This window comes from Hemibagrus wyckioides, linkage group LG04, assembly GCF_019097595.1.
Source record: "Hemibagrus wyckioides isolate EC202008001 linkage group LG04, SWU_Hwy_1.0, whole genome shotgun sequence".
In the NCBI taxonomy this organism is placed as follows: domain Eukaryota; kingdom Metazoa; phylum Chordata; class Actinopteri; order Siluriformes; family Bagridae; genus Hemibagrus; species Hemibagrus wyckioides.
The window spans coordinates 17,995,534-18,017,943 of record NC_080713.1 but is presented as its reverse complement, the minus strand read 5'-3'; the positions used below and the strand labels follow the sequence as shown (position 1 = coordinate 18,017,943).

At 40.4% G+C, this 22,410-nt stretch overlaps 1 protein-coding gene across 2 annotated transcripts; it reads right to left on the bottom strand.

Moving 5' to 3' along the window:
• Positions 1-213: 213 nt before the first annotated feature.
• On the bottom strand, positions 214-21,616 carry LOC131352140 (alanine--tRNA ligase, cytoplasmic-like). Of its 2 annotated transcripts, none has more exons than XM_058388060.1 (21): positions 21,465-21,616; positions 18,920-19,087; positions 18,492-18,680; positions 18,122-18,267; positions 12,829-13,020; positions 12,606-12,750; positions 12,375-12,520; positions 12,175-12,283; positions 11,809-11,959; positions 7,529-7,653; positions 7,143-7,287; positions 6,878-7,056; positions 6,652-6,765; positions 5,812-6,018; positions 5,419-5,603; positions 4,114-4,222; positions 3,797-3,910; positions 3,585-3,704; positions 2,070-2,156; positions 1,791-1,904; positions 214-570 (listed from the first exon to the last, which is right to left on the bottom strand). In XM_058388060.1, the coding sequence occupies exons 2-21, from the start codon at positions 19,061-19,063 to the stop codon at positions 391-393; spliced, it is 2,901 nt and encodes a 966-aa protein (XP_058244043.1). In that variant the 5' UTR covers positions 19,064-19,087; positions 21,465-21,616; the 3' UTR covers positions 214-390. The 2 variants fall into 2 exon arrangements, with proteins under 2 accessions (XP_058244043.1, XP_058244042.1); XM_058388059.1 differs by lacking the exon at positions 21,465-21,616 and adding an exon at positions 20,189-20,239.
• Between the last annotated feature and the right edge of the window lie 794 nt (positions 21,617-22,410).

Here is a 22,410-nt window from a genome sequence, read left to right as displayed (position 1 = left end):
GATTATTGTCTAATGGCACAGAGAAAGACAATGATCTTTATAAACACATGTATACATATATATTAAATTTGCAGTGATTTTGGTGCAAGGGTCACAAGAGCGCTTAATATTCATTGCTACCTGCTTGTGGTGATCGATGCATTATCAGCCAATCTGAACACTTAAGAACACCCCTTTTGTGCTTATAACATCTAGGGGAGAGCTGACTGGACGGTGTAATAATCTTTAAAGGTGCCATCTTGTCCTCAGTACTTTCCTTGCACACAGAAAGAGGGTGCCAATGACATTTGAGATGCAAATTGAGATGGTTCTGTGAATTTCAGCAGACAGCACTGCATTACTCTACTGTCAGATTAGAGAAGGTTTTTAGGCATTCACCCTTAGAAGTATCTAGTTTTTCCCCAATTTGAGTTGGGCAAATTCATTTGCCAGCTTCAGGGCCTCCTGGATGCATTGCGTGTTTCTGCCTGTGGCCTGAGCAGACATGTCTTTGCCACCTCCTTTTCCATCCAACAGAGGGCACACTTCCTGAACCCACTCACTGGCTTTCAAGCCCTGATTTGCAACCTCCTGTATAAAAAAAAGAGTGAAATAAATACAACAGTGTATAGACAGTGCATTCTTAAAGTGTTCAGACCCCCTTCAGTATTTTTAATTGTATGTTACAGTCTGATACTACAATCGTAACATGAAATATCATATGTACTGTACATAAAGTATTCAGAACCTTTGCAACACTTGAAATTTAGCTGAAATGAAGATTCACAAGAGCACAGTGCCCTGGATGGAAGATGTTTGGCACAACCAGGACTCAACCTATACCAGAGCTGGTCGCCCGGCCAAACTGAGCAATCAGGGGATAAAGGCGTTAGTAAGAGAGGTGACCAAGAACCCGATGGTCACTCTGACTGAGCCTGTGTAGAGATGGGACAAAGTTCCAGAAGGGACGACCATTCCTGCAGCTCTCCACCGATCAGGACTTTATGGCAGAGTGGCTAGACGGATGCCTCTCCTCAGTGCAAAACATATGAAAGCCCACTTGGAGTTTGCAAGAAAGCACCTGAAGGACTCTTTGACTGTGAGCAAAAAGATCCTGGTGTAATGAAACCAAGATTGAACTCTTTGGCCTCAATTTTAGACGTTATGTCTAGAGGAAACCAGACACCACTTATCAACTGCCCAATGCCATCTCAAAAGTGAAGCATGGTAGTGGCAGCATAATGTGTTTGGGGAGAGGTTTTTTTTTTTAGCAGCAGGGACTGGGAGACTGGTCAGGGTTGAGGGAAAGCTGAATGGAGCAAAGTACAGAAATATTCTCGATAAAAACCTGTACCACAGTGCTCAGAACCTCAGACCACATGACAATGACCCTAAGCACACAACCAAGAGAACACAGGAGTCTTAGGGACAACTCTGTGAATGTCCCAAAGTGGCCTAGCCAGACCTCTAACCTGAACCCTATTGAACATCTCTAGAGAGACTTGAAAATGGCTGTCCACTGACGGTGTCCATCCAACCTGACTGAGCTTGAGAGAATTTGCAAAGAGGAACGGCAGAAAATCCCTGATCAAGGTGTTTCAACTAAATACTGAGTAAAGGGTCTGAATAATTGTGCACATGTGGTATTTCAATTTTTTTTTTCTTTTTAATAAATTAAAAAATAATTTGAACAATTGTAGTATCAAAACAATTGAAGGGGGTCTGAAAAGTTTCTGTCTGTGTGTATACTCACACTCATATATATATATATATAGGCTTTTTGACTTGTGCTGCTGGTTGGTGTAGTTTACCTGTGGCACTTGGCAGAGGCAGATAATCTTCCCAGCTTCACTGTCCACAGCAAAAAGCATAGCAGCAGTCTGAGGTGACTGAGTCTTCAGCAGCTTCAGTGACTCATTCAGAGCCTACATGTTCAGAGAAAGGAACATGACCAACTCTTACTCTTTTCAGAAAACTGTAAAACATGGTCTTTTATGGCAGATGTTTCCTTCTGTAATTTGTTCAGGTAGCTGATAATAATATGCTATATTCAATGCCTTGCACGTGTAGTTTTAAGCAGACAAGGGTACCTTTGCGCTAGCTCCATTCTCCATCTCCATGACGAGAAGAGGCTGGTTGGGTTTGCTTTCAATGACCTCTTTCGTCTTCTCAAGAACCTAGAGAAAGCAAGCATGCATGTCTTTATTCTTTTTCCTAGATGTATATGCACACAATACAAGTATTTTCATTTCATATCCAAGCTATGGTTAAAGCACAGGCTTATACATGATGCCCCTGGAGCAAAGAGTGTTACTCAAAGTCTCCAACAGTTATAGATAGGTGCTGCTAGGATTTGAATATCCAAGCTTAATTATTGATGCAGAGCAACTCCACAGCACTCTAGAGTATTCCACCATGATCATCTCCAATAGCAAATCATAATCATAAATCATTTTACCACACTCAAAGCAGCCTAGATTTGATTACAAGGCAGACTGTGATCTCTGTGTCACTGCTGACTTCCACAGGCTCTTCCAAAAAAACGGGAGAGCTTAATTTCTCTTTCCTCTTCACTTAATAAATAGATAAGATCAGGAAGAGAAAACCTTTAGATGACGATGACCTTGAAAAGCATTATGCGGCTGTTTCCTCCTATTTTTGTAGCAATTGACTGGCTGCTAATGTTACGCTCTCAGACACAGTTCAGATGTCTGTGATATAGTGGCAGCAAATTCAGAGCCACACACACAAAATCTAAACACAGCTTAAGGGCACTTTCACACCTATTAGTTAATTTGCTGACTCTAAATCTGGGTACAAGTGATACTTTTTCCTGATTTGATTTCATACTGATTTGACTGGGATTCATAGTCCGCATAACTGAACAAAACAAAAAAACGAAATCCTGAAGAGCATGTAGGGTGAGTACACCATCCTCTCTTTAGTTACAGTTGGCCCACTAATGTTCCAGGTTTCACTTATCCAACAAAAAGGATAGACAGAAGCTCGGCATGCTTACTGTGGCTTTCTTTTTAGTTGTAGTTTTTTATAATTTATGAGTATTTCCATCTCCAAAACTACCTGTCCTATGAAGCGAATCTCGAATATTAATGTACTTTTTTTTTTAAGCCTTGGCTCTACACTATTCCATGAGGCGATCAAAGCCCATGTCCTTGAGATGCTCACTAAATGCGTTTTGAAAAGTTGTTCAGAAATGTCAGTCAGAGCAAGTTTCAATGTGGCGTATTACTTCATCTCAGGTCCAAGCTAAACAGTGATTCATGTTGTAAGCCATCAGCAAAAAAACACTTTTAATTAACCCAGTCCCCATCATTCATTCCTGTACAGGGCTCCAAATAAGCTAGGTGTAGAAAACATCACAAAGATTTGCTTTGGTCCAGACCTGTGTGCACGTGCTCTGTGCTCACATGCCTAAACAAACTGCACCGAGGGGAAGATCAAGCACATTTCAATTCAAACAGACTAAATGTTGCATATATAAATGCAACTTATAAGGTCAACACAATGCCTCTTGTGTAATGCCTCTTCTCTGCAGCCCACACTGTGGTTCATTTGTTTATTATACCCATGTGTGTTTCTCTCACCCTCTTCTGCACATCAGCTTTGCTGCTGCGGTCCAGGTCATCCATGATCTTCTTCAAGCCCTTCAGAGTCTCCCTCATCTCGTCTTTCTGCCACTGGGAGATCACTGCAGTTCCTATTGACTGAAACATCACAAACATTAAATATTAAATGAACGCAATGCACTAAGTCTTGTGAGGAGGATGGGTAAAGATGAGTTAACTGTGAAGCTCACCTCATTCAGGTCTGCTATTTCCTTCTGGATGTCTTTATTGGGAGCAGTCTGAACTTTCACCTTCTCAGCCATGGCAGACAGGGCCTGATGCAGAGCATCGGCTTTCCTCTGGGCCTGTTAACATATGACTTAGCTATGAGTACACTCAATCATGAACTTTCAGATTATCCTTTAAATAAATTAACTTTTGCCATATTACATTCATGATTAGTAAATGGTAGTAAAAGTGTAGGCTACTTACAAACCACAAACCAGTGTGAAATACTAGCTAAAATAAGACCAGGTGTAATAAATGTGTGTGAGAGTTGAGCTGTCACCTTCTGAGCCTCTGCTCCAGTCACAGCCACAATTCGCCTGATCCCCTTTGCGATGGCCTCCTCGGACACGATCACAAACTGGGCAGCATGACCCGAGTTCTGCAGATGCCTGAGATAACAAGCATGGGTCAAGGCTGAGCTCTTTAATTTACAACACTGTTGTAAGCAGGTCAGCCTGACCAGGACTGGCAGCTCTGTGACTGTGTGAACACTACAATGCTTGTTACATAAACTTATCATTGTAGCGGTGCACTTGTATAACACTTGAGAAAACTCTTAGCTGTGTCAATGTACTGATGAACACAACACATTTTTACACTTCTTATACATCCAAGTGATCTGCCAACAATTACATTTATCTTAAAGATATCACCTTTTTCTACATTTAGAATTACAGTTCACATTGTGCAACATTTTGCAACAAGTATTGCAAAACAAATCAGTTCCTGTTATCCTGTGTGTCAGTCATCTTTTCTCTCTTGCAGATAATAAAGACATAGTAATGCAGATTTCCATGGTGCAGAGAAGACGCAAAGTCCTAAGTCCTTGGTCCTAAAAACATTCCCATGACAGAAAATTTAAAACCAGCTTTACCAGTGACAAACCATTGATACTAGACTCCCTCCAGGACTGCCAATTATAAATTTTCTCACAGAAATAAACAATCTTGCTCATGGGTTAAAACTATGCATGTTCTTGTGTTGTTTGATATTATAAAAACAACAGAGTGAATTAGTACACATCTGTGATTTGCCTTGCAGCCATGCCGTTATAAAAAAAACGCATGAAATGTAAATTCAGAACAGCTCATGTCTTCCTGCCATCCTAAATATCTATCTAGTTTCCATTGATCACAGGCAGATATGCACAATATGTCTAGAAGTCTGTGGACACTTGATCATCACTCCCATGTGTGTCTGCTGCCAAAAACCTGAAGAGAAGCATTACAGATTCCCTTCACTGGAACTAGGAGGCGTATTGCAGCATGAGAATATGGAAACATGCACAAATCTCTGACTTCAACCCCCACTGAACACCTTTGAGATAAAGAGGAATGCTGATTGTGGCACAGGGCTCTTTGCCCGGCCTCACTAATGGGCAAACAACCACAGTTATACTCCAAGGTCTACTGGAAAGTCATCCCAGAAGAGTGGAGGTTAATATAACAGCAAAGAGGGACTAAATCTAGAACAGTATTGTCAACAAGCATATATGGGTGTGATGGTCAGGTGTCAATAAATAACTTTTTAAAATAATGAAATAACTAAAACTCTGCTTGTGGGTGCAGGAGTACTTTAAACTTACGTTCCACCACAAAACTCGATGGAGGCAAGAGAGCCTGCAGTGCTGTTCGGGTCAGCCAGTAGATCCTCCACAGGGATGCCGATGGACACGACTCTCACAGGGTCTGGATACGTCTCGTCAAAGACAGCACGCAGGCCCTGGATGGCCTTGGCAGCTGCAAGTGAGGCCTCCTTGGCATATACTGGCTATAATGAAGGAAATATAATGGATGATGGTTATGATGCATTTTAATAAGTCTGGCTACTGAAAAATACAGCATTAATCAGACCTACTGAGCACCAAAAAATCATACAGACACTTTAAAGCACTTTACCTTCTAAAAGGAACACGGTTTAAGTTAAAATTTATAACAATGTGCAAAGCTCTTTCTAACAGGACTTTTTACTATATTACCTTGGCATCCTTTATCATGGCTTGGGCGATTTCCTCAGTGCGGCGCACCTCCTGTGTGCTCATAGCTCCCTTGGCAGTAAAGTCAAAGCGCAGGCGGTCCGGTGCCACAAGAGAACCACGCTGATCCGCTTCGCCAAGCACAGACCTCAAGGCAAAGTTCAGGATGTGGGTGGAAGTGTGGTTACTCATGATGGGCCTACGGCGAGCCTGAAGGAGCCCAAGAGCAGGGAAAGAAGATATAAATTTTAATAGGACAAGAAACAGCAGAAAACACAGGGACATTTTAAACCAGAAATCTGGAACACTGGTCCAGTTGGGTGGGTTTTGGTACCTGTTTAACAACAAACAGGAAGTCTGGGTGAGGCTTATATCACTGTGCTACTGACTGATTATGTGTGCTGAATCCTACAACATGTGACTATTTGAGTCCTCAAATGCAGCATTTTGTATTTTTCAACCAGTAAAATAAAGAAAAGCCCCTTGAGGCTGTCTTTAGGACAAGTAAACTAGGGTTTTTAATGCTTTCATAACATCCTTGCTACATTTTCTTGTCATATCTGTTACTGATTGTTGAAATCAGTTAGAATGAAATCCAAACAGCACTAATCTGAGTACTTCCTGTGTTGAATTTAAGGGTTTGTGTGTTCCTATGTGGACCAATTCTCTTTCTGAATATGCAGAAGGGAAAAAAGTAGAGGGTTTCAAGACACACTGTATAAAAATAAAACCTCACTTGAGTTCCAGAAATCGTGTTTACATGTCTAAATATAAAGAAATCTTGATCTAAAACAATGATTAAAGCTATGTAAATAAATATAGAATGAAATATTCATCTCTTACCTCATCAACATGCAGAGTGAGGCGGTCTCCAACCTTCAGCGTGCCATAAACAGTACCAACATGCAGCACGTATCCTCCACGCACCTGAGTGTTCTTCACTGTGAACTCCATCCTCTGAAACACACAATCAAAATGTATAATAAATCAGCAGTTGGGTTAAACAGTTGGGATCAACAGATTTATCTCCTCATTAAAACAGCCCTTCCTCTTTCCCCATGTCTCTTACATCCTCTGTGGAGTCATTCTCACGCAGCATGTATCCCTCATCGAAGGTCTGACCTCCCTGCTCGGCATAGAAAGATGTCTGATCGAGCACAACGCCACACTCCTGCCCTGTGCTCACTTCATCCACAAACGCACGTTCACGCCTGAGAGCAAGCACAGTACCTACAGCCTGCTCAAACTCTGCACACAAACACACACTTTGGTTACATGACCAGCTACACATCAGTCTGTGTGTTCTGTGTGTGTACGTGTGTGATGTTATTTACCATAGTTGCCGTTGTCATCAGAGGTATAGCGGTATTTTGGCGCATCATCTGTGGCAGGGATTCCTTTGTTCCTCAGCTCCTCAATGGCATATATGTCCAGCATGATGTGATCCTCATCTCCAGCACCTTTGCCTTGGGACTTCAACTAAACAACACAAAGGTGGAAGAGCCCATGTAAGCTATTTACTAACAGACTGTCTCTGGCTGTGGTAAGTGTATGCATTTGTCATCTGCTGCTTAAACTGTGCTTTGAGAGGCCACAGGAACTGCCTAATTCAAATCCCATGTGTTCACAAAAGAAAATGATAGTGGTTCTAATTTGACCATAATCACCACTGGTCCAGGCACTTTTCTTCAGCATCACCCAGCATCGTCAGCTCACTCACCTGTGCAGCTTTCTTCTCCTCCTCAAATGCAGCTAGGTCCACTCCCATGCCTTTCTCCTCTGCAATGAGGACAGTCAGGTCCAGAGGGAAGCCGTAGGTATCATACAGCAGCCAAGCAGTGTCCCCTGCACAGGATGAAACAGAGTATGAATAACACATATCGGCTCTCTGCTGTCAACTGTTCTTTTCTGTTTTGACAGTATGCTGGCTGAAGTTAAAGGTCATTTAGACAGAGGATTTCTGTTTGCAATGTGAATTGATTAGCCATGTCCATTTCTCTATGCCATGTAGTGATCCAAGCATTACACAGTGTTGTTCTTCACTTAACTCACTTTTGATCAAAACCATAATTTTATTTTGCCCATTTTCCAGAATACGCCAAAGTGACTTCCAGTAAGACCATTTCACATACAGTGAGGGTAAATAAGTATCCTGATACTTTTGTTTTTGCTATGTAATAAACTTCCAGTGCATATATCCACTGCAACCATGTCTTCAGATATAGAAAAAAGTATTTATAAACAGATTAAAAAAAAGAAGATATGTATACACTAAATAACTAAACATTAATACGCTGGCCACACAATGGCTTTCTTCAGTTATTTTGAATGTATGTTTAGAGCTGATGTCTTGCTAAAACGTCCATCCTTTCCTCCCAGATTCAATTTCTAGGCTGATGATATTAAATTGTCGAATAAGTCTAGGTACAACACTCCATTCCTTAACGTGTAACGCCCCAGGACTGTTTGCAAAGAAGCAACCCTTCTACCTCAGTACTTTATTGTGGGTAGTGTTCCTGGAATCACATGCATAACCCTTGATCTTCCAAACATGAGCTGAAGTATAGCCAAAGAGTTCTATTTTTGTTTCGACTGACCAGCATATATTGTTACAAGAGTTCTTTTTTTATCAGATGAGTTTTGATGGGCTGTAAGAATGAAGATAGGCTTAATGCAATTCACTGCTTATTATTCTCTGTGTAAGTATCCAGATGCTTTCAGATAATCCTGCAACATACATGGCAATGTTGATTGCTACTTCTTGTGTGAAATTTTCCCAACCGATTACCTTTCATAATACCAGGAGCAATCTGAATGAGAACACATTTTGCAGTATTGCACTATCCATCTATCTATACACACACACTAATATATATATATATATATATATAGAGAGAGAGAGAGAGAGAGAGAGAGAGAGGCAACAATCAGCAACAATACTCAAATAATCTCTAGTGTACAAGTGATGTTTGGTATTAACAAGAAAACATTCCCCACACCATTACACCACCTCCATCAGCCTTTACCATCGACACAAAGCAGGTTGGGTCTGTGAATTCATGCGGCCATCTCCAATTTCTGACCATACAACCTGTGTGCTTCAGCAAAAGCTCAAGATACACTATATTGCCAAAAGTATTCGCTCACCTGCCTTGACTCGCATATGAACTTAAGTAACATCCCATTCCTAATCCATAGGGTTCAATATGACGTCGGTCCACCCTTTGCAGCTATAACAGCTTCAACTCTTCTGGGAAGGCTGTCCACAAGGTTTAGGAGTGTGTTTATGGGAATTTTTGACCATTCTTCCAGAAGCACATTTGTGAGGTCACACACTGATGTTGGACGAGAAGGCCTGGCTCTCAGTCTCCACTCTAATTCATCCCAAAGGTGTTCTATCGGGTTGAGGTTGAGTTGAGGTGCAGGCCAGTCAAGTTCATCCACACCAGACTCTGTCATCCATGTCTTTATGGACCTGGCTTTGTGCACTGGTGCACAGTCATGTTGGAAGAGGAAGGGGCCAGCTCCAAACTGTTCCCATAAAGTTGGGAGCATGGAATTGTCCAAAATGTCTTGGTATGCTAAAGCATTCAGAGTTCCTTTCACTGGAACTAAGGGGCCAAGCCCAGCTCCTGAAAAACAACCCCACACCATAATCCCCCCTCCACCAAACTTTACACTTGGCACAATGCAGTCAGACAAGTACCGTTCTCCTGGCAACCGCCAAACCCAGACTCGTCCATCAGATTGCCAGATGGAGAAGCGCGATTCGTCACTCCAGAGAACGCGTCTCCACTGCTCTAGAGTCCAGTGGCGGCATGCTTTACACCACTGCATCCGACACTTTGCATTGCACTTGGTGATGATCGCACTATGCACCTCAGCATCCGCTGACCCCGCTCCGTCAGTTTACGTGGCCTACCACTTCGTGGCTGAGTTGCTGTCGTTCCCAAACACTTCCACGTTCTTATAATACAGCTGACAGTTGACAGTGGAATATTTAGGAGCGAGGAAATTTCACGACTGGATTTGTTGCACAGGTGACATCCTATCACAGTTCCACGCTGGAATTCACTGAGCTCCTGAGAGCGACCCATTCTTTCACAAATGTTTGTAAAAACAGTCTGCATGCCTAGGTGCTTGATTTTATACACCTGTGGCCATGGAAGTGATTGGAACACCTGATTCTGATTATTTGGATGGGTGAGCGAATACTTTTGGCAATATAGTGTACATCAGACCAGGCTATGTTTTTTCAGACTTCAACTGTCCAGTTTTGCTAGAGCCTGTGCCCACTGCAGCCTCACAGCTTTCTGTTCTTTGCTGACAGAAGTGGTCTTCTGCTGTTGTAGCCCATCTGCCTCAAGGTTAGACATATAGTGCATTTGGAGAAGCTTTTCTGCTCACCACAATGGTATGGAAGGGTTCTCACAGATACTGTAGCCTGTCTGTCAGTACAAACCAACCTGGCCATGTACCTCTCTCAGCGTTTCCATCTGCAGATCTAGCACTCAATGTAGGTTTTATTGTTATTGCACCATTCGGAGTAAACTATAGAGACTGCTGTTAACCAGTCTGGCACCAACAATCATTCCACTGTCAAAATCTCACATTATGTACTGCACTATTGCCAAATGTATGATGATTAGATAACTGCATGAATGAGTAGGTACACATCTGTTCCTAATAAAGTACTTGGTGATTTTCACCTAATAAATATTTTTTTGCCTCTATAAGTATCTTTGCTTATGAATACATACTTTTTGGTTTATATTCATAAGTAATATAACCTTGTGTATGTGTGTGAACTTATTGAAATATGCACTGGAAGTATATTAAATGACAAAAACAAAAGAACTAAGTATTTAAAAACTTGAGTGTTTACAACAAACATATTTAGCTCGCAAAAAACCCATTTACATTTCTTCGATTTGTAACCTGATGGGACCTGAAAGTGTCTCATAGTGTGTGTGGAGTGTGGCAGGGATGAGTATTTTTGTAGTAAGTCCACCAATAACCATTTAACCAATCACTCTGGTTCCCATCAACAAAAAGCAAACAGCATTTTCCACTGGCTTTTAGATTACTGCAGGAAATAAGCTCTGTGGTCTACAAAGCTTTAGGATTCTTATAGGTTTTGTTTAAGATAATGTTCACAAATGAACACAACTTAAACAGCAAACCTAAATACAATTGTCAGAAGAAAAATGCTAACATTAGGCTCCAAACTAACTACAGCAAACACAGCTGCATGAGTTCAGCATCACCGCCACTAAGCTACCCTCTGTGCAACCTACTATGATTTTTTGTGGATGAATCAGAATAAATGATGTTCGAATTGGAATAGTTTGCAAGAGTGAGAGTATAAACACAACAAGGCTGTAGTAGAGGAGTTTTCCTGTTCAGTGACAGCTTCTGTAGTCCCATTTTGCCACTTGTTATTTACTGCCTTTTTCAAGACACGTAAGTAATAAAGAAAAAAAAAGTTAAAAAATAAATAAATAAAAATTAAAAATCTGATTTATTTATTTTTGGTGTAAAATATAACGAGTATATCTTGTGTTTGTGTTAACCACAGACCTTATTTAGGCTTTTAATCAAACCACCATTTGAAAAACCCTTCGATTTAGGGATGATGGAACAGAGAGTGAAAAAATTCTAGCTTATTTCTGAGTTTTAGGACTAATTCCTGAAGCACCAGTCAAACTTAATAATATTTCACACTTATCATGCTATAGTAATTACCTAATAATCAGCAGTAGTATACTTTTGTAGTTTACCTTATTAGCCAGTAAACGATGCTAAACCACTAGCCAAGTGTCGGTTCTGTGTATGTGGCCATAAAAAGACTAATGATGAACAGCTCAGAGTTAAATTTAGTGTGAAAAAAAGCTAATACTAGAATGGGGATATATAAACCACACAAGTTTTTGCACACAAGTGAACCTCAAACCTCAAAGACAAAGATAAATTTAATTAAAAGGGATTAGAGAGACCGACCTGGAAGAGTCTTGCTGTCACCGAGGTTTTGGATTTTTCTGTCCAGGATGCGCCGCCCTCTGCTGAGAGTCTTAAGAAACTGCATTTCCTCTTCATTAATAACGTCCTTCACTGTTTCAGGATCTTTCTTCAGCTCAGGGAAAGCATTCCCCTGTGTGCAGAGATTATATAAATCAGTAAAATCTCACAAAATCTGTTAAAATAGTTATTGAATGGCAACAATGAATTAAAAATAAATATATAAAAATAAAAAAAAGATTCTTATTTAAATAACTAAATAATAAAGCAAAAATTAAGAGTTTCACTAAACCAGTCATTCAAAAGTTAATAGCTTCTCTCTGGTCAGTTAGAGATGCATATTCTCACCAGTGACTGCACCACAACGTCCACCAGAGAGGCAAAGAAGCCCTTCTGAGCACCCAGCTTCTCATGAGCGTACCGTACAGCACGTCGCAGGATCCTTCTCAACACATATCTACACACAGACAGTACAGCTGTAATACAGTCACAAACTATGCAACACACCCCAAGTACCCCAACTACTAACGTCTATGCCATAATCTCACCCCCTTCCAGTGTTGTCGGGTCGACCACCGTCAGACAGAGCTATAGTGATGGTGCGGGCGTGATCAGCCAGGACACGATATGCCATGTCAATGCCATCTTGGTCTTCTGCTCCGACTTTGCCAGTGTAAGACCTGGCTCCAGTGCCCTTGGCAACCAAAACCAAACGTGCTTGTTAGATTAGGGAAAATACAACAGCTACCGATACAGAGGTCCTACAGATGTGTATATACCTTCTGGATAGCTTCAAAGTAAGGAACAAAGAGATCTGTATCATAGTTTGACATCTTGTTCTGCAAAACAGAGACAAGGCGCTCCAGTCCCATTCCGGTATCAATGCTCTTTTTAGGAAGAGGCTTCAGCTCTGTCTCAGACTCTCTGCATAGGGAATTCAAATAAAATTAGTTTGTGCATCCACATGTATGTGCACCCAAAGCCAAAACACCTTTATGGTACCTGTTGAACTGGATAAACACCAGATTCCAGATCTCCAGCACATTAGGGTCGTCCATGTTGACCAGGTGTGAAGCATCTCTGCCTCCGATGCGGTCATAATGGATCTCACTGCAGGGCCCACAGGGACCGGTGTCTCCCATCTCCCAGAAATTGTCCTTCATATTACCTGGCAAGATACGCTCCTCTGCCACCCTGGAAGAAACATAGGCCATGGGCATGAAGGGTCATTCACAGCATTGCATATTTGAAACATGTGCTGTGTCTGATCTCTATTCACCAGATTAGAAACAGATCACCCTGATATTACTATCAGAATTCACAATGGATAAACACCATTTCCTGGAGAGTTCACCATTTAATTTCTCATAGTACACTATAAGTCTAATGTTGAGCCAATTAATATTCATTCTGCAGTAAAGTATCACAAAACAAAAAAACATTTACATTTTTTAGAACAATCAATATAGTCAATAATGAACAAGTGAAAATCCCCTGCTTCAGTAACACATGCTCCGAGTATGCATCATCTACAGACCTGTGACGGGTTGAAAAAGCAGATTTTCTGGGCCATTATTAATAACTAACATGTTGGTCAATACCTTAATGAATTCTTGTCCATAGTACAGACATCAATGTGCGAAATTATAACCTAAAAATTTAGCTACACTGTCATCCTCTCCACAGGAATTTATATTTTCACTCATATCCTTTGGGTTGTGTTAATGCAAACAATTATCTGTAGATTACCACATAAATTGGTTGCATTACTTTATGATAGCTATCATTTTTATCCTACCAAAACCCCTTTTAAATTACTAACACACTGACAGCTTTGGACCTCATCCCAGTAGTGACTTTTTAGAGAACAGAACAATAGGATGCAGTGTTAAAACGTATCTGTGACCATGTTGTGCTGCATGCCAGTTTCAGAGGTGTAATTTCTCAGGCACTATAAGTTGCAGTGACATGTTTCTGGTGTCCTTTAAAAAGCTACTGAAGAGCTCGTCAACTCTAATTTTTTTTTTGCATCATAATACATTGTGTCCGGATGTTTTGTTACACCCCTAGAATATAAACCCATCAGCCAAAACATCAAAATCACAGACAAGTGAAGTTTCTAACACTGATTATCTTGATACAAAAAGCAAACAGCATTTTCCACTGGCTTTTAGATTATTGCAGGAAATAAGCTCTGTGGTCTACAAAGCTTTAGGATTCCTATAGGGTTTGTTTAAGATAATGTTCACAAAAGAACACAATTTAAACAAACCTAAATACAACTGTGAGAAGAAAAATGCTAACATTAGGCTCCAAACAAACTACAGCAAACACGGTTGCATGAGTTCAGCATCACCGTCACTAAGCTACCGTCTGTGCAACCTACTATGATTTTTTGTGGATGAATCAGAATAAATGATGTTCGAATTGGAATAGTTTGCAAGAGTGAGAGTATAAACACCACAAGGCTGTAGTAGAGGAGTTTTCCTGTTCAATGGCACCTGTCAAGGCATGGGATATATAAAGCAGCAAGTGAACAGTCAGTTCTTGAAACTTATGTGCTGGAAGCAGAAAAACTGGTAAGTGTAAGGATTTAACTGAATTTTGAGCAGCCAAATTTTGATGGTTAGACAGACCTCCAAAAAAACAGGCAGAGGTGGATGATGTACACAACTTCCTTACTTGAGTGAAAGTACAAATACTACTGGTCAAACATTACTCCATTACAAGTAAAAGTTGTAAAGACAGATTTTTACTTAAGTAAAAGTACAGAAGTACTTGTTTTTAAAAAGTACTTAAGTATCAAAAGTAAATGTCAACGCATTGTTTTATTATTGTTGCATTGTTGTATGCAATACTTACAGTACCTTTTGTTGCAACCTAGCAACCTTATTTCTTGAAATTGTGATTATGGCTTACAGATAAGGAAAACTCAAAATTCTGTGTCTCAGAAAATTAGAATATTACATAAGATCAATAAAAAAGGATATTTCAAAGAGAAATGTCAGACTTCTGAAAAGTATGTTCATTTCTATGCACTCAATACTTGGTTGGACCTCCTTTTGCATCAATGCGGCGTGGTATGGAGGCAATCAGCCTGTGGCACTGCTCAGGTGTAATGGAAGCCCAGGTTGCTTTGATAGCAGCCTTCAGGTCATCTACATTGTTGGGTCTGGTGTCTCTCATCTTCCTCTTGACAATACCCCATAGACTCTCTATGGGGTTCAGGTCAGGCGAGTTTGCTGGCCAATCAAGCACAGTAACACCATGGTCATTGAACCTGCTTATGGTACCTTTAGCAGTGTGGGCAGGTGCCAAGTCCTGCTGGAAAATGAAATCAGCATTTCCATAAAGCTTGTCAACAGATGGAAGCATGAAGTGCTCTAAGATTTCCTGGTAGATGGCTGCATTGACTGTGGTCTTCAGAAAACACAGTGGACCAACACCAGCAGATGACATGGCAGCCCAAATCATCACTGACTGTGGAAACTTCACACTGGACTTCAAACATGGATTCTGTGCCTCTCCACTCTTACTCCAGACTCTGGGACCTTGATTTCCAAATGAAATGCAAAACTTACTTTCATCTGAAAAGAGGACGTTGGGCCACTGAGCAACAGTCCAGTTCTTTTTTTCCACAGCCCAGATAAGATGCTTCTGACGTTGTCTCTGGTTCAGGAGTGGCTTGACACGAGGAATGCGACATTTGTAGGCCATATCTAGGATTCATCTGAAGCTCCCCCAAATTCTTGAATGGATTTTGCCTGACAATCCTCTCAAGGCTGCGGTTATCCCTTTTGCTGGTGCACCTTCTCCTACCACACTTTTTCCTTCCACTCAACTTTCTGTGAATATGCTTGGATACAGCACTCTGTGAACAACCAGCTTCTTTAGCAATGACCTTTTGTGGCTTCCCCTCCTTGTGGAGGGTGTCATTGACTGTCTTCTGGACAACTGTCAAGTCAGCAGTCTTCCCCATGATTGTGTAGCCTACTGACCCAGACTGAGAGACCATTTTAAAGCTCAGGAAACCTTTGCAGGTGTTTTGAGGTAATTAGCTGATTAGGGTTTGACACCACGACTTTCCAATATTGAACTTTTCACAATATTCTAATTCTCTGAGACACAGAATTTTGGAGTTTTCCTTATCTGTAAGCCATAATCATCACAATTTCAAGAAATAAAGGCTTGAAATTTTTCACTCTATGTGCAAATGGGTTTCACTTTCTGAACTGAGTGACAAAAAATATTGACCTTTTTCATTATATTCTAAATTTTGAGATGTACCTGTACACATCTATGTGTATCCACTCATGCACATTTCAATCAAATGGTCTGTAAATGAAGACTGGTCAGAAAAAAAAATCTAACCTGCTTTAAAACCCAGCTACACAACTGTAGCTGTACAACCACCCAACAGCAACACTGCTTTAACAAAGAGTTATATATATTTCCACAATTCATTTACACCGTTTTAATATGCATTTACACCATTGTCCAGGCTCCTCCTCCCTGTGTGCAATGCGTTGTGGGCAATATTACCCGTTAGAGTGTGCATTGTTCTGCACTTTGAATTTCTACCGGAAGTAGTAGACCATCCAGGAATTTTTGGAATACTCTTTTCAGTATACTACGATTTGGGGCATACTAATTCTATTTTTGAATACTTTATAGGACACATAGTATGAGAATTTGGACACATATTCAGCATACGTTTTTGTGTGTTAACTAACATCATTACCAATTCGTTGGTGGTGTATAATATACAAAGCATATCTTCATCCATTTTGTCAGAAATTGATCAATTGTGCAATTGAGTTAAAAAAAAATTATGGGAAACCACTGAACTTTACAACACGTGACGCTACAAGAGTGAAAAAAATCATCCTATGATTAATGTAACTACTTTCTATTCAATGACCTTGACAGAAATGTAGTGGAGTAAAAAGTAGAGTATTTGTCTTTCAAATGTAGTGAAGTTAAAGTAAAAAGTATCCAGAAAAAATAATACTCAAGTAAAGTACAGATACTCAAAAAGTGTACTTAAGTACAGTACTCAAGTAAATGTACTTCTTTACTGTCCACCTCTGAAAACAGGTCATTTTATGTGTTCCTGGTATCTCATGGTGAGTACCTACTAAAAGTGGTCCAAGGAAGGACAACTGGTAAACTGGTGACAGGGTCATAGGCACCCACTGATCAGGTTCACTGATCTGGTCGAGTCCCATAGAAGAGCTACTGTAGCACAAACTGCTGAAAACGTTAATTTTGCCTACGAAAGAAAACTTGAGAACACAGTGTATTGCAGTTTGCTGTGTAAGGAGTTGCGTAGCTACAGACTGATCAAAGTGCCTATGCTGAGCCTGTCAACCTAGCATCAGGACTGGACGATGGAAGAACATGGCCTGGTCTGATGAATTACATTTTCTTTTGCATCATGTTCATGTGCGTTGCTTCCCGCTGTTCTATGGGAAAAAGTCAGCAGTGGCAGTATGATGATCTACGCAATGTTCTGCAGGGTAACCTTGGGTTCTGGGATTCATGTAGATGTTACTTTGACACACACTACCTAGGTACAGTGTCACAGAACAAGTAGACCCATTCAAGGCAACACAATTCCCTAATGGCCTCTTTCAGCAGGATAATGCACCCTGCAAAAAAAGTGTCAGGAAATTGGTGCTAACCCCAAATCTCTATCCAATTGAGCTTCTGTGGGATGTGCTGGACAAAAAAAAAAAAAAAAAAAAGGCTGATCCACCTCCAAATTACAGGACTTAAAGGATCTGTTGAGATTAATGCACTGGTGCCAGATACCACAGCAGAGGTCTTGTGAAGTCTGTGCCTTGATGCCTGTTGTGGTGACACATTGAGGACCTACACACATTAGGCAGGTGGTTTTAATGTTATGGCTGATGTGTAGGTAAGTATAAGGTCAGTGTACATAATTGTGTTTGTGTACGTATTGTTGAAACATTTAATAGTCTGAATAAATACCAGCACCATGGTTACAAAAACAACAAAACAGGTCATGAAGAATACAAAATCATTACCCCCTCAACCCTAAAGATAATCCCTTGCTCTTCATGGGAGCAACTGTCATTCACCTTTCACCTGAATGTTCTGGGTGTGACGCTGAAAGACCGGCTAAGTCTACTTCTAAGAACTGTGCTCCATGCAGCTGAGTTCCTTGCATCATATGCTTAACTGCAGATCACTTAAAAGCATAGATTTCTGCATTCAAACAGTATGATTTTTGTGTCTGTTCTGTGCTAAACACTCATACACCCACACTTACCCTAGGTCAAGCCATATCTGCTTGCACTCATCGTCACACTCAAGGCCTGCCTCGGGATTTCCTCCAAAGTAGGTGAAATACAAGCGCTCGAGAGGGATGCCCAAGTCCTGAGTCAACAGCTCCAGAGCCATTTTACAGGCCAATTGCTAAAGATGTAAGAGGAGGAAGGAAGAATTACACAAGAGTTTAAATTTAGCTTAAACCTTTAAAAATTTTGTTACAGGAGAAGCAATAAGAGAACTACAGTAGAGAACAGCAAAGATATTCATATTGCATTTTATTTGTTCAGACTAGTTCATTCAGAATGCCATACTGAATACTTTGTTAAATAACTTGTGCACTGCTGCACTAAGGAGTTCCGGTGCCTTACTTTAAAATAATCTCCAAAAGACCAGGAGCCCAACATCTCAAAAAAGGTGTGATGGTACACATCCTTGCCCACATCATCCAGGTCATTATGTTTACCACCAGCACGAATGCACTTCTGGGTGTTGGCAGCACGCTTCAATCTGGCCATAGGGTGGGATGGGTCGATCGTGTTTAGGAAGATAGGCTTGAACTATGAAAAGAAAACTGGGTGAAAACAAAGGCCGCAAGTCCAAGGACAAAACAAAACCCTCACAAATGCCCCAGGAATAACTTGCAGACATAACAGACTACAGTTTCAATTTTCTTTACTTCAAGCCTGTTCAAACATGCCAAGCCTTCGCATTCAAAGACATTAATATTATAGTAATTATACAGCTTAGGAAACAGTTGACCCCTAATACTAAATCGCCCTGGGTGCGACAGTCTTACCTGGTTCATGCCAGCATTGGCAAAGAGAAGGGTTGGGTCATCCAGGGGAATGGTGGAGGACGAGTGCACATACTCGTGCTCATAACGGCGGAAGAAGTCAATGAACCTCTCGCGGATCTGAGCAGCAGTCAGTGAAGAGTCCATGATGGATGGGTTGTTCAAAGAGGACTAGGAAATCAGAAAGAGTCACAGATTATTAGAGAGAGAATGAAAGAAAGAAAGAAAAAGGAAAAAACCTCATTCTGCCTTTAAAAAAAAAACAAACAATACTTGGTAACAAATTTGAGCCATGCATCCAGGGAGGGAGAAATGGTGTTAGACCTGCAGCATAGCACACTACTGTAACTGACAGCCAAACAACTAAAATACAGACAGGGCAACAATGCCAAACCCTCTAATCCAATCTTCTTTCATAACTCATTTTTCTGTTGCTGCATTTAATGCCGTGTCGTCATCAGGAACAAAAGACATAAAAGAGAAGTTCGCCTTTGACCACACTTTTTTGATTAAAAGAGTTCGGCTTCACCTCTCTTCTCTATTACAATATAGAAAATGGCTTTGAATTTGAATGAGGCTTAAGCGTACCGCATACAAATGAAAGTAATCTACGCCTTTCAAAACACACAAGGACTATCCTATGGGTGGAAAAAAAATCCTCACAGGTGGCCCCTCACGGCAAACAGCTCTAGAACCAGCAGCACTAATTACTGCACGGTTGCTTCCAGGACTACTAGATAGTAACACCATTTCTCAATACCTGAATATGTACAATACAAATCTGTACTTCTTTAATGTCTGACTCATTGTGATCTTTAGCCGAAATGCAAACCAAGTCAGTGAATTTGCATTTTGCTACACAACACTCAAACATGCAACTTGAATCAGCTCTATGATGTCTAGAAACAAAACAGTACTAGGCAGTGTAGTTGTGTTAATGCAGCAATGATGGAGAGTGGCATAGAGAATGCGTGACTGCAAGCTTCCACCGCAAACCACTGAGCAATTCCACTACTGAATCTGGCAGAGTTATGAAACTTATGAAAGCAGAGAAGTCACGAGACCTACATGCACTCGCGAAAAAAAACAAGTCTTGCAATGATACCATTCCTTAAGTTCTGCAAATATTATTTAGCTCAACCAGATGGTGTTCAACTTGAGCCATTCAGAGGGGATGCAACATATCAGAGTAATCCAGTGCTTCAGGCATTTCTATAAGAGACAAGCTGAACGGATCACAGACCACACATCCTGCACAAACTGATGCTTCACCTGACGGCATGTAAATGCTTTGGCAATGAAAAACGTGAGATGGAGAGCCATGTGGATGATGGCACCTGAACACTCCTATAGAGGCAGGCAGGAAAAGTAAATGAGATTCCTCTGTTTTATATATGCAAACATATACAGTATGCAGACTTATTGTCAACTTTAATTAAAAAAAAAAAAAAAAAAGGGAAAAAAAGAAAAAAGATCCTAGCAACAAATTGTGCTAATCTTTGACCAAACATTAGTGGTTCTCCAGCTCACATCACAGCTGCAGGTTATACGAGTTCAGAGAGCAGGTTTCGGCGAAGTAAAACCTGAATTGCTGACAAACATGAATCACCGACGTCTTACCTGTGAATGCTTTTGCTATTCTCTTTTATCGTTTACATGTAAACGAAAACTAAATGCAAGTACTTCCATCCAAACCAGTTCACTTTGTGTCGATTTACCTGACTTTTCACTACTACAGCTTCTTAGTGTCTAGGCTCTTCAGAGAAATGAAATTATTTTGTAAATAAGACCTAGACAGGTTGTTGTGATGAACCTGTACCTATACCTAATCTGATTAAAAACTCTACTTTATCTAAATCGCCTTAGAAACACTACCTTTTTCATCTTAAACCTTTCAATATGAAAATGATCCTGATGAATCAAAGCTATTTGAATATGCAAGTTAACATCTAACGACTTTTTGAGCACATGTAAGCAACCTGCCCCTGAAAACAGCTGACAACATGGCATTTATAATTCCTTGGACAGGATTCATGCACTTTATTCATCTGATGCACCAGCATTTGCCTACTCCTTATATGCATGTACCAAAGGCAAATAGTCAGTTAAATGCATGAACATAATGAACCTACAAGACAAGGTATAAACTTTGACATGCTTTAGAGGGACTGATCTTGACTCTAACACTAAATTGGTGCTATAGTTTCATGTCTATTGCGCGGGAGTAATCATCAGCACTGATTTAACACATTAAAATTACAATTAAGCAGTAGCTCTTGTTTCATAGAAACCAAAACACCACCCATTTGCTAAAGCATGCAGGCTAGATCACTAGAGACGTTATTACTAATTATGTCCAGGTTCATTGCCGGTCAGTTAGCACGCGAGCTAGCTTTAGCTATGCGACGCGCCACGAGAGAAGCGTGTGCTATATGATGTAGCATGTATACAGAACAGCTTTCGCAGTCGTACAAGAACCCTAAGACATACTAAAGTTAACAGAAATATATTTTAAAGAAATATGAGAACGAATGTTAATGTAACTCACCTAAATACTCCCAATAACCGCTCTGCCTTCTCACGCGCACACACTACTCAAACGCCGGCAAAGGAAAAAACACTAAGGTGCTGGAGTCAGGGCCATGCCGCGTTCCTATTGGACGGGTGGAGGTGACGCCTTAAATTTCCAACGATCCTATTGGTTGAAGAAGCTGTCGATAATAGACACAGTCAAGTTCATGTTCAATAGTGGCTGATGCAACGTAAAAGGAAGAGTTGAGTCATATCACAAAACAATAAGAGAATAATCAGTGTTATTGATTCAGTGCATGCAATATGTAAATATATATATTATGTTAACAAGAACATTATCATAACAATAATAATAACAACAACAAAAACCTAAAGAAAAATGGCAGAAAGAACACCACACACACACACTGGTTTTAATAAGTGGCTAGCCATCATCTTACATATTGCATTCATAGTCTTTTCAATTCAAAAGTCAGACTATTCAATTCAAAGTTCTGTTCATTGATGAGAGACAAGTTAGGAGGATTTTGGATTGGCTGTATTACAGGTTAAAAACTTAAAGACACATAGAGATGATCAGTGTGAGGTCTGGATTCCTTTAGCCATAAAAATATATTTATTTTATTGTAAAGCATCATGCAAAGGGGTAAGAAATCATTGCAATTTAGAGATGATGAGTCACCCCTGTTTTTCTCTGTTGAGTCATCCTCTGTTGTTCCCTGTTGTTACACACAGGCCCTTTTTTTTTTCTTTGCATTATTCCTTGAATGGCATGCCCAACTGAGGTTACATTTAGTGACTTATACAGAATTTGGGGTTGTAATCTGTGGATAAACCAGTTTTACTCAGTGTCCATGTTTTCTTTTTTACCTACTTATACCAGTAAATTGATCCATTTATATTCAGAAATCGCTGCAAGAACACACACACACACACACACACACACAGAAACAGAGAGAGAG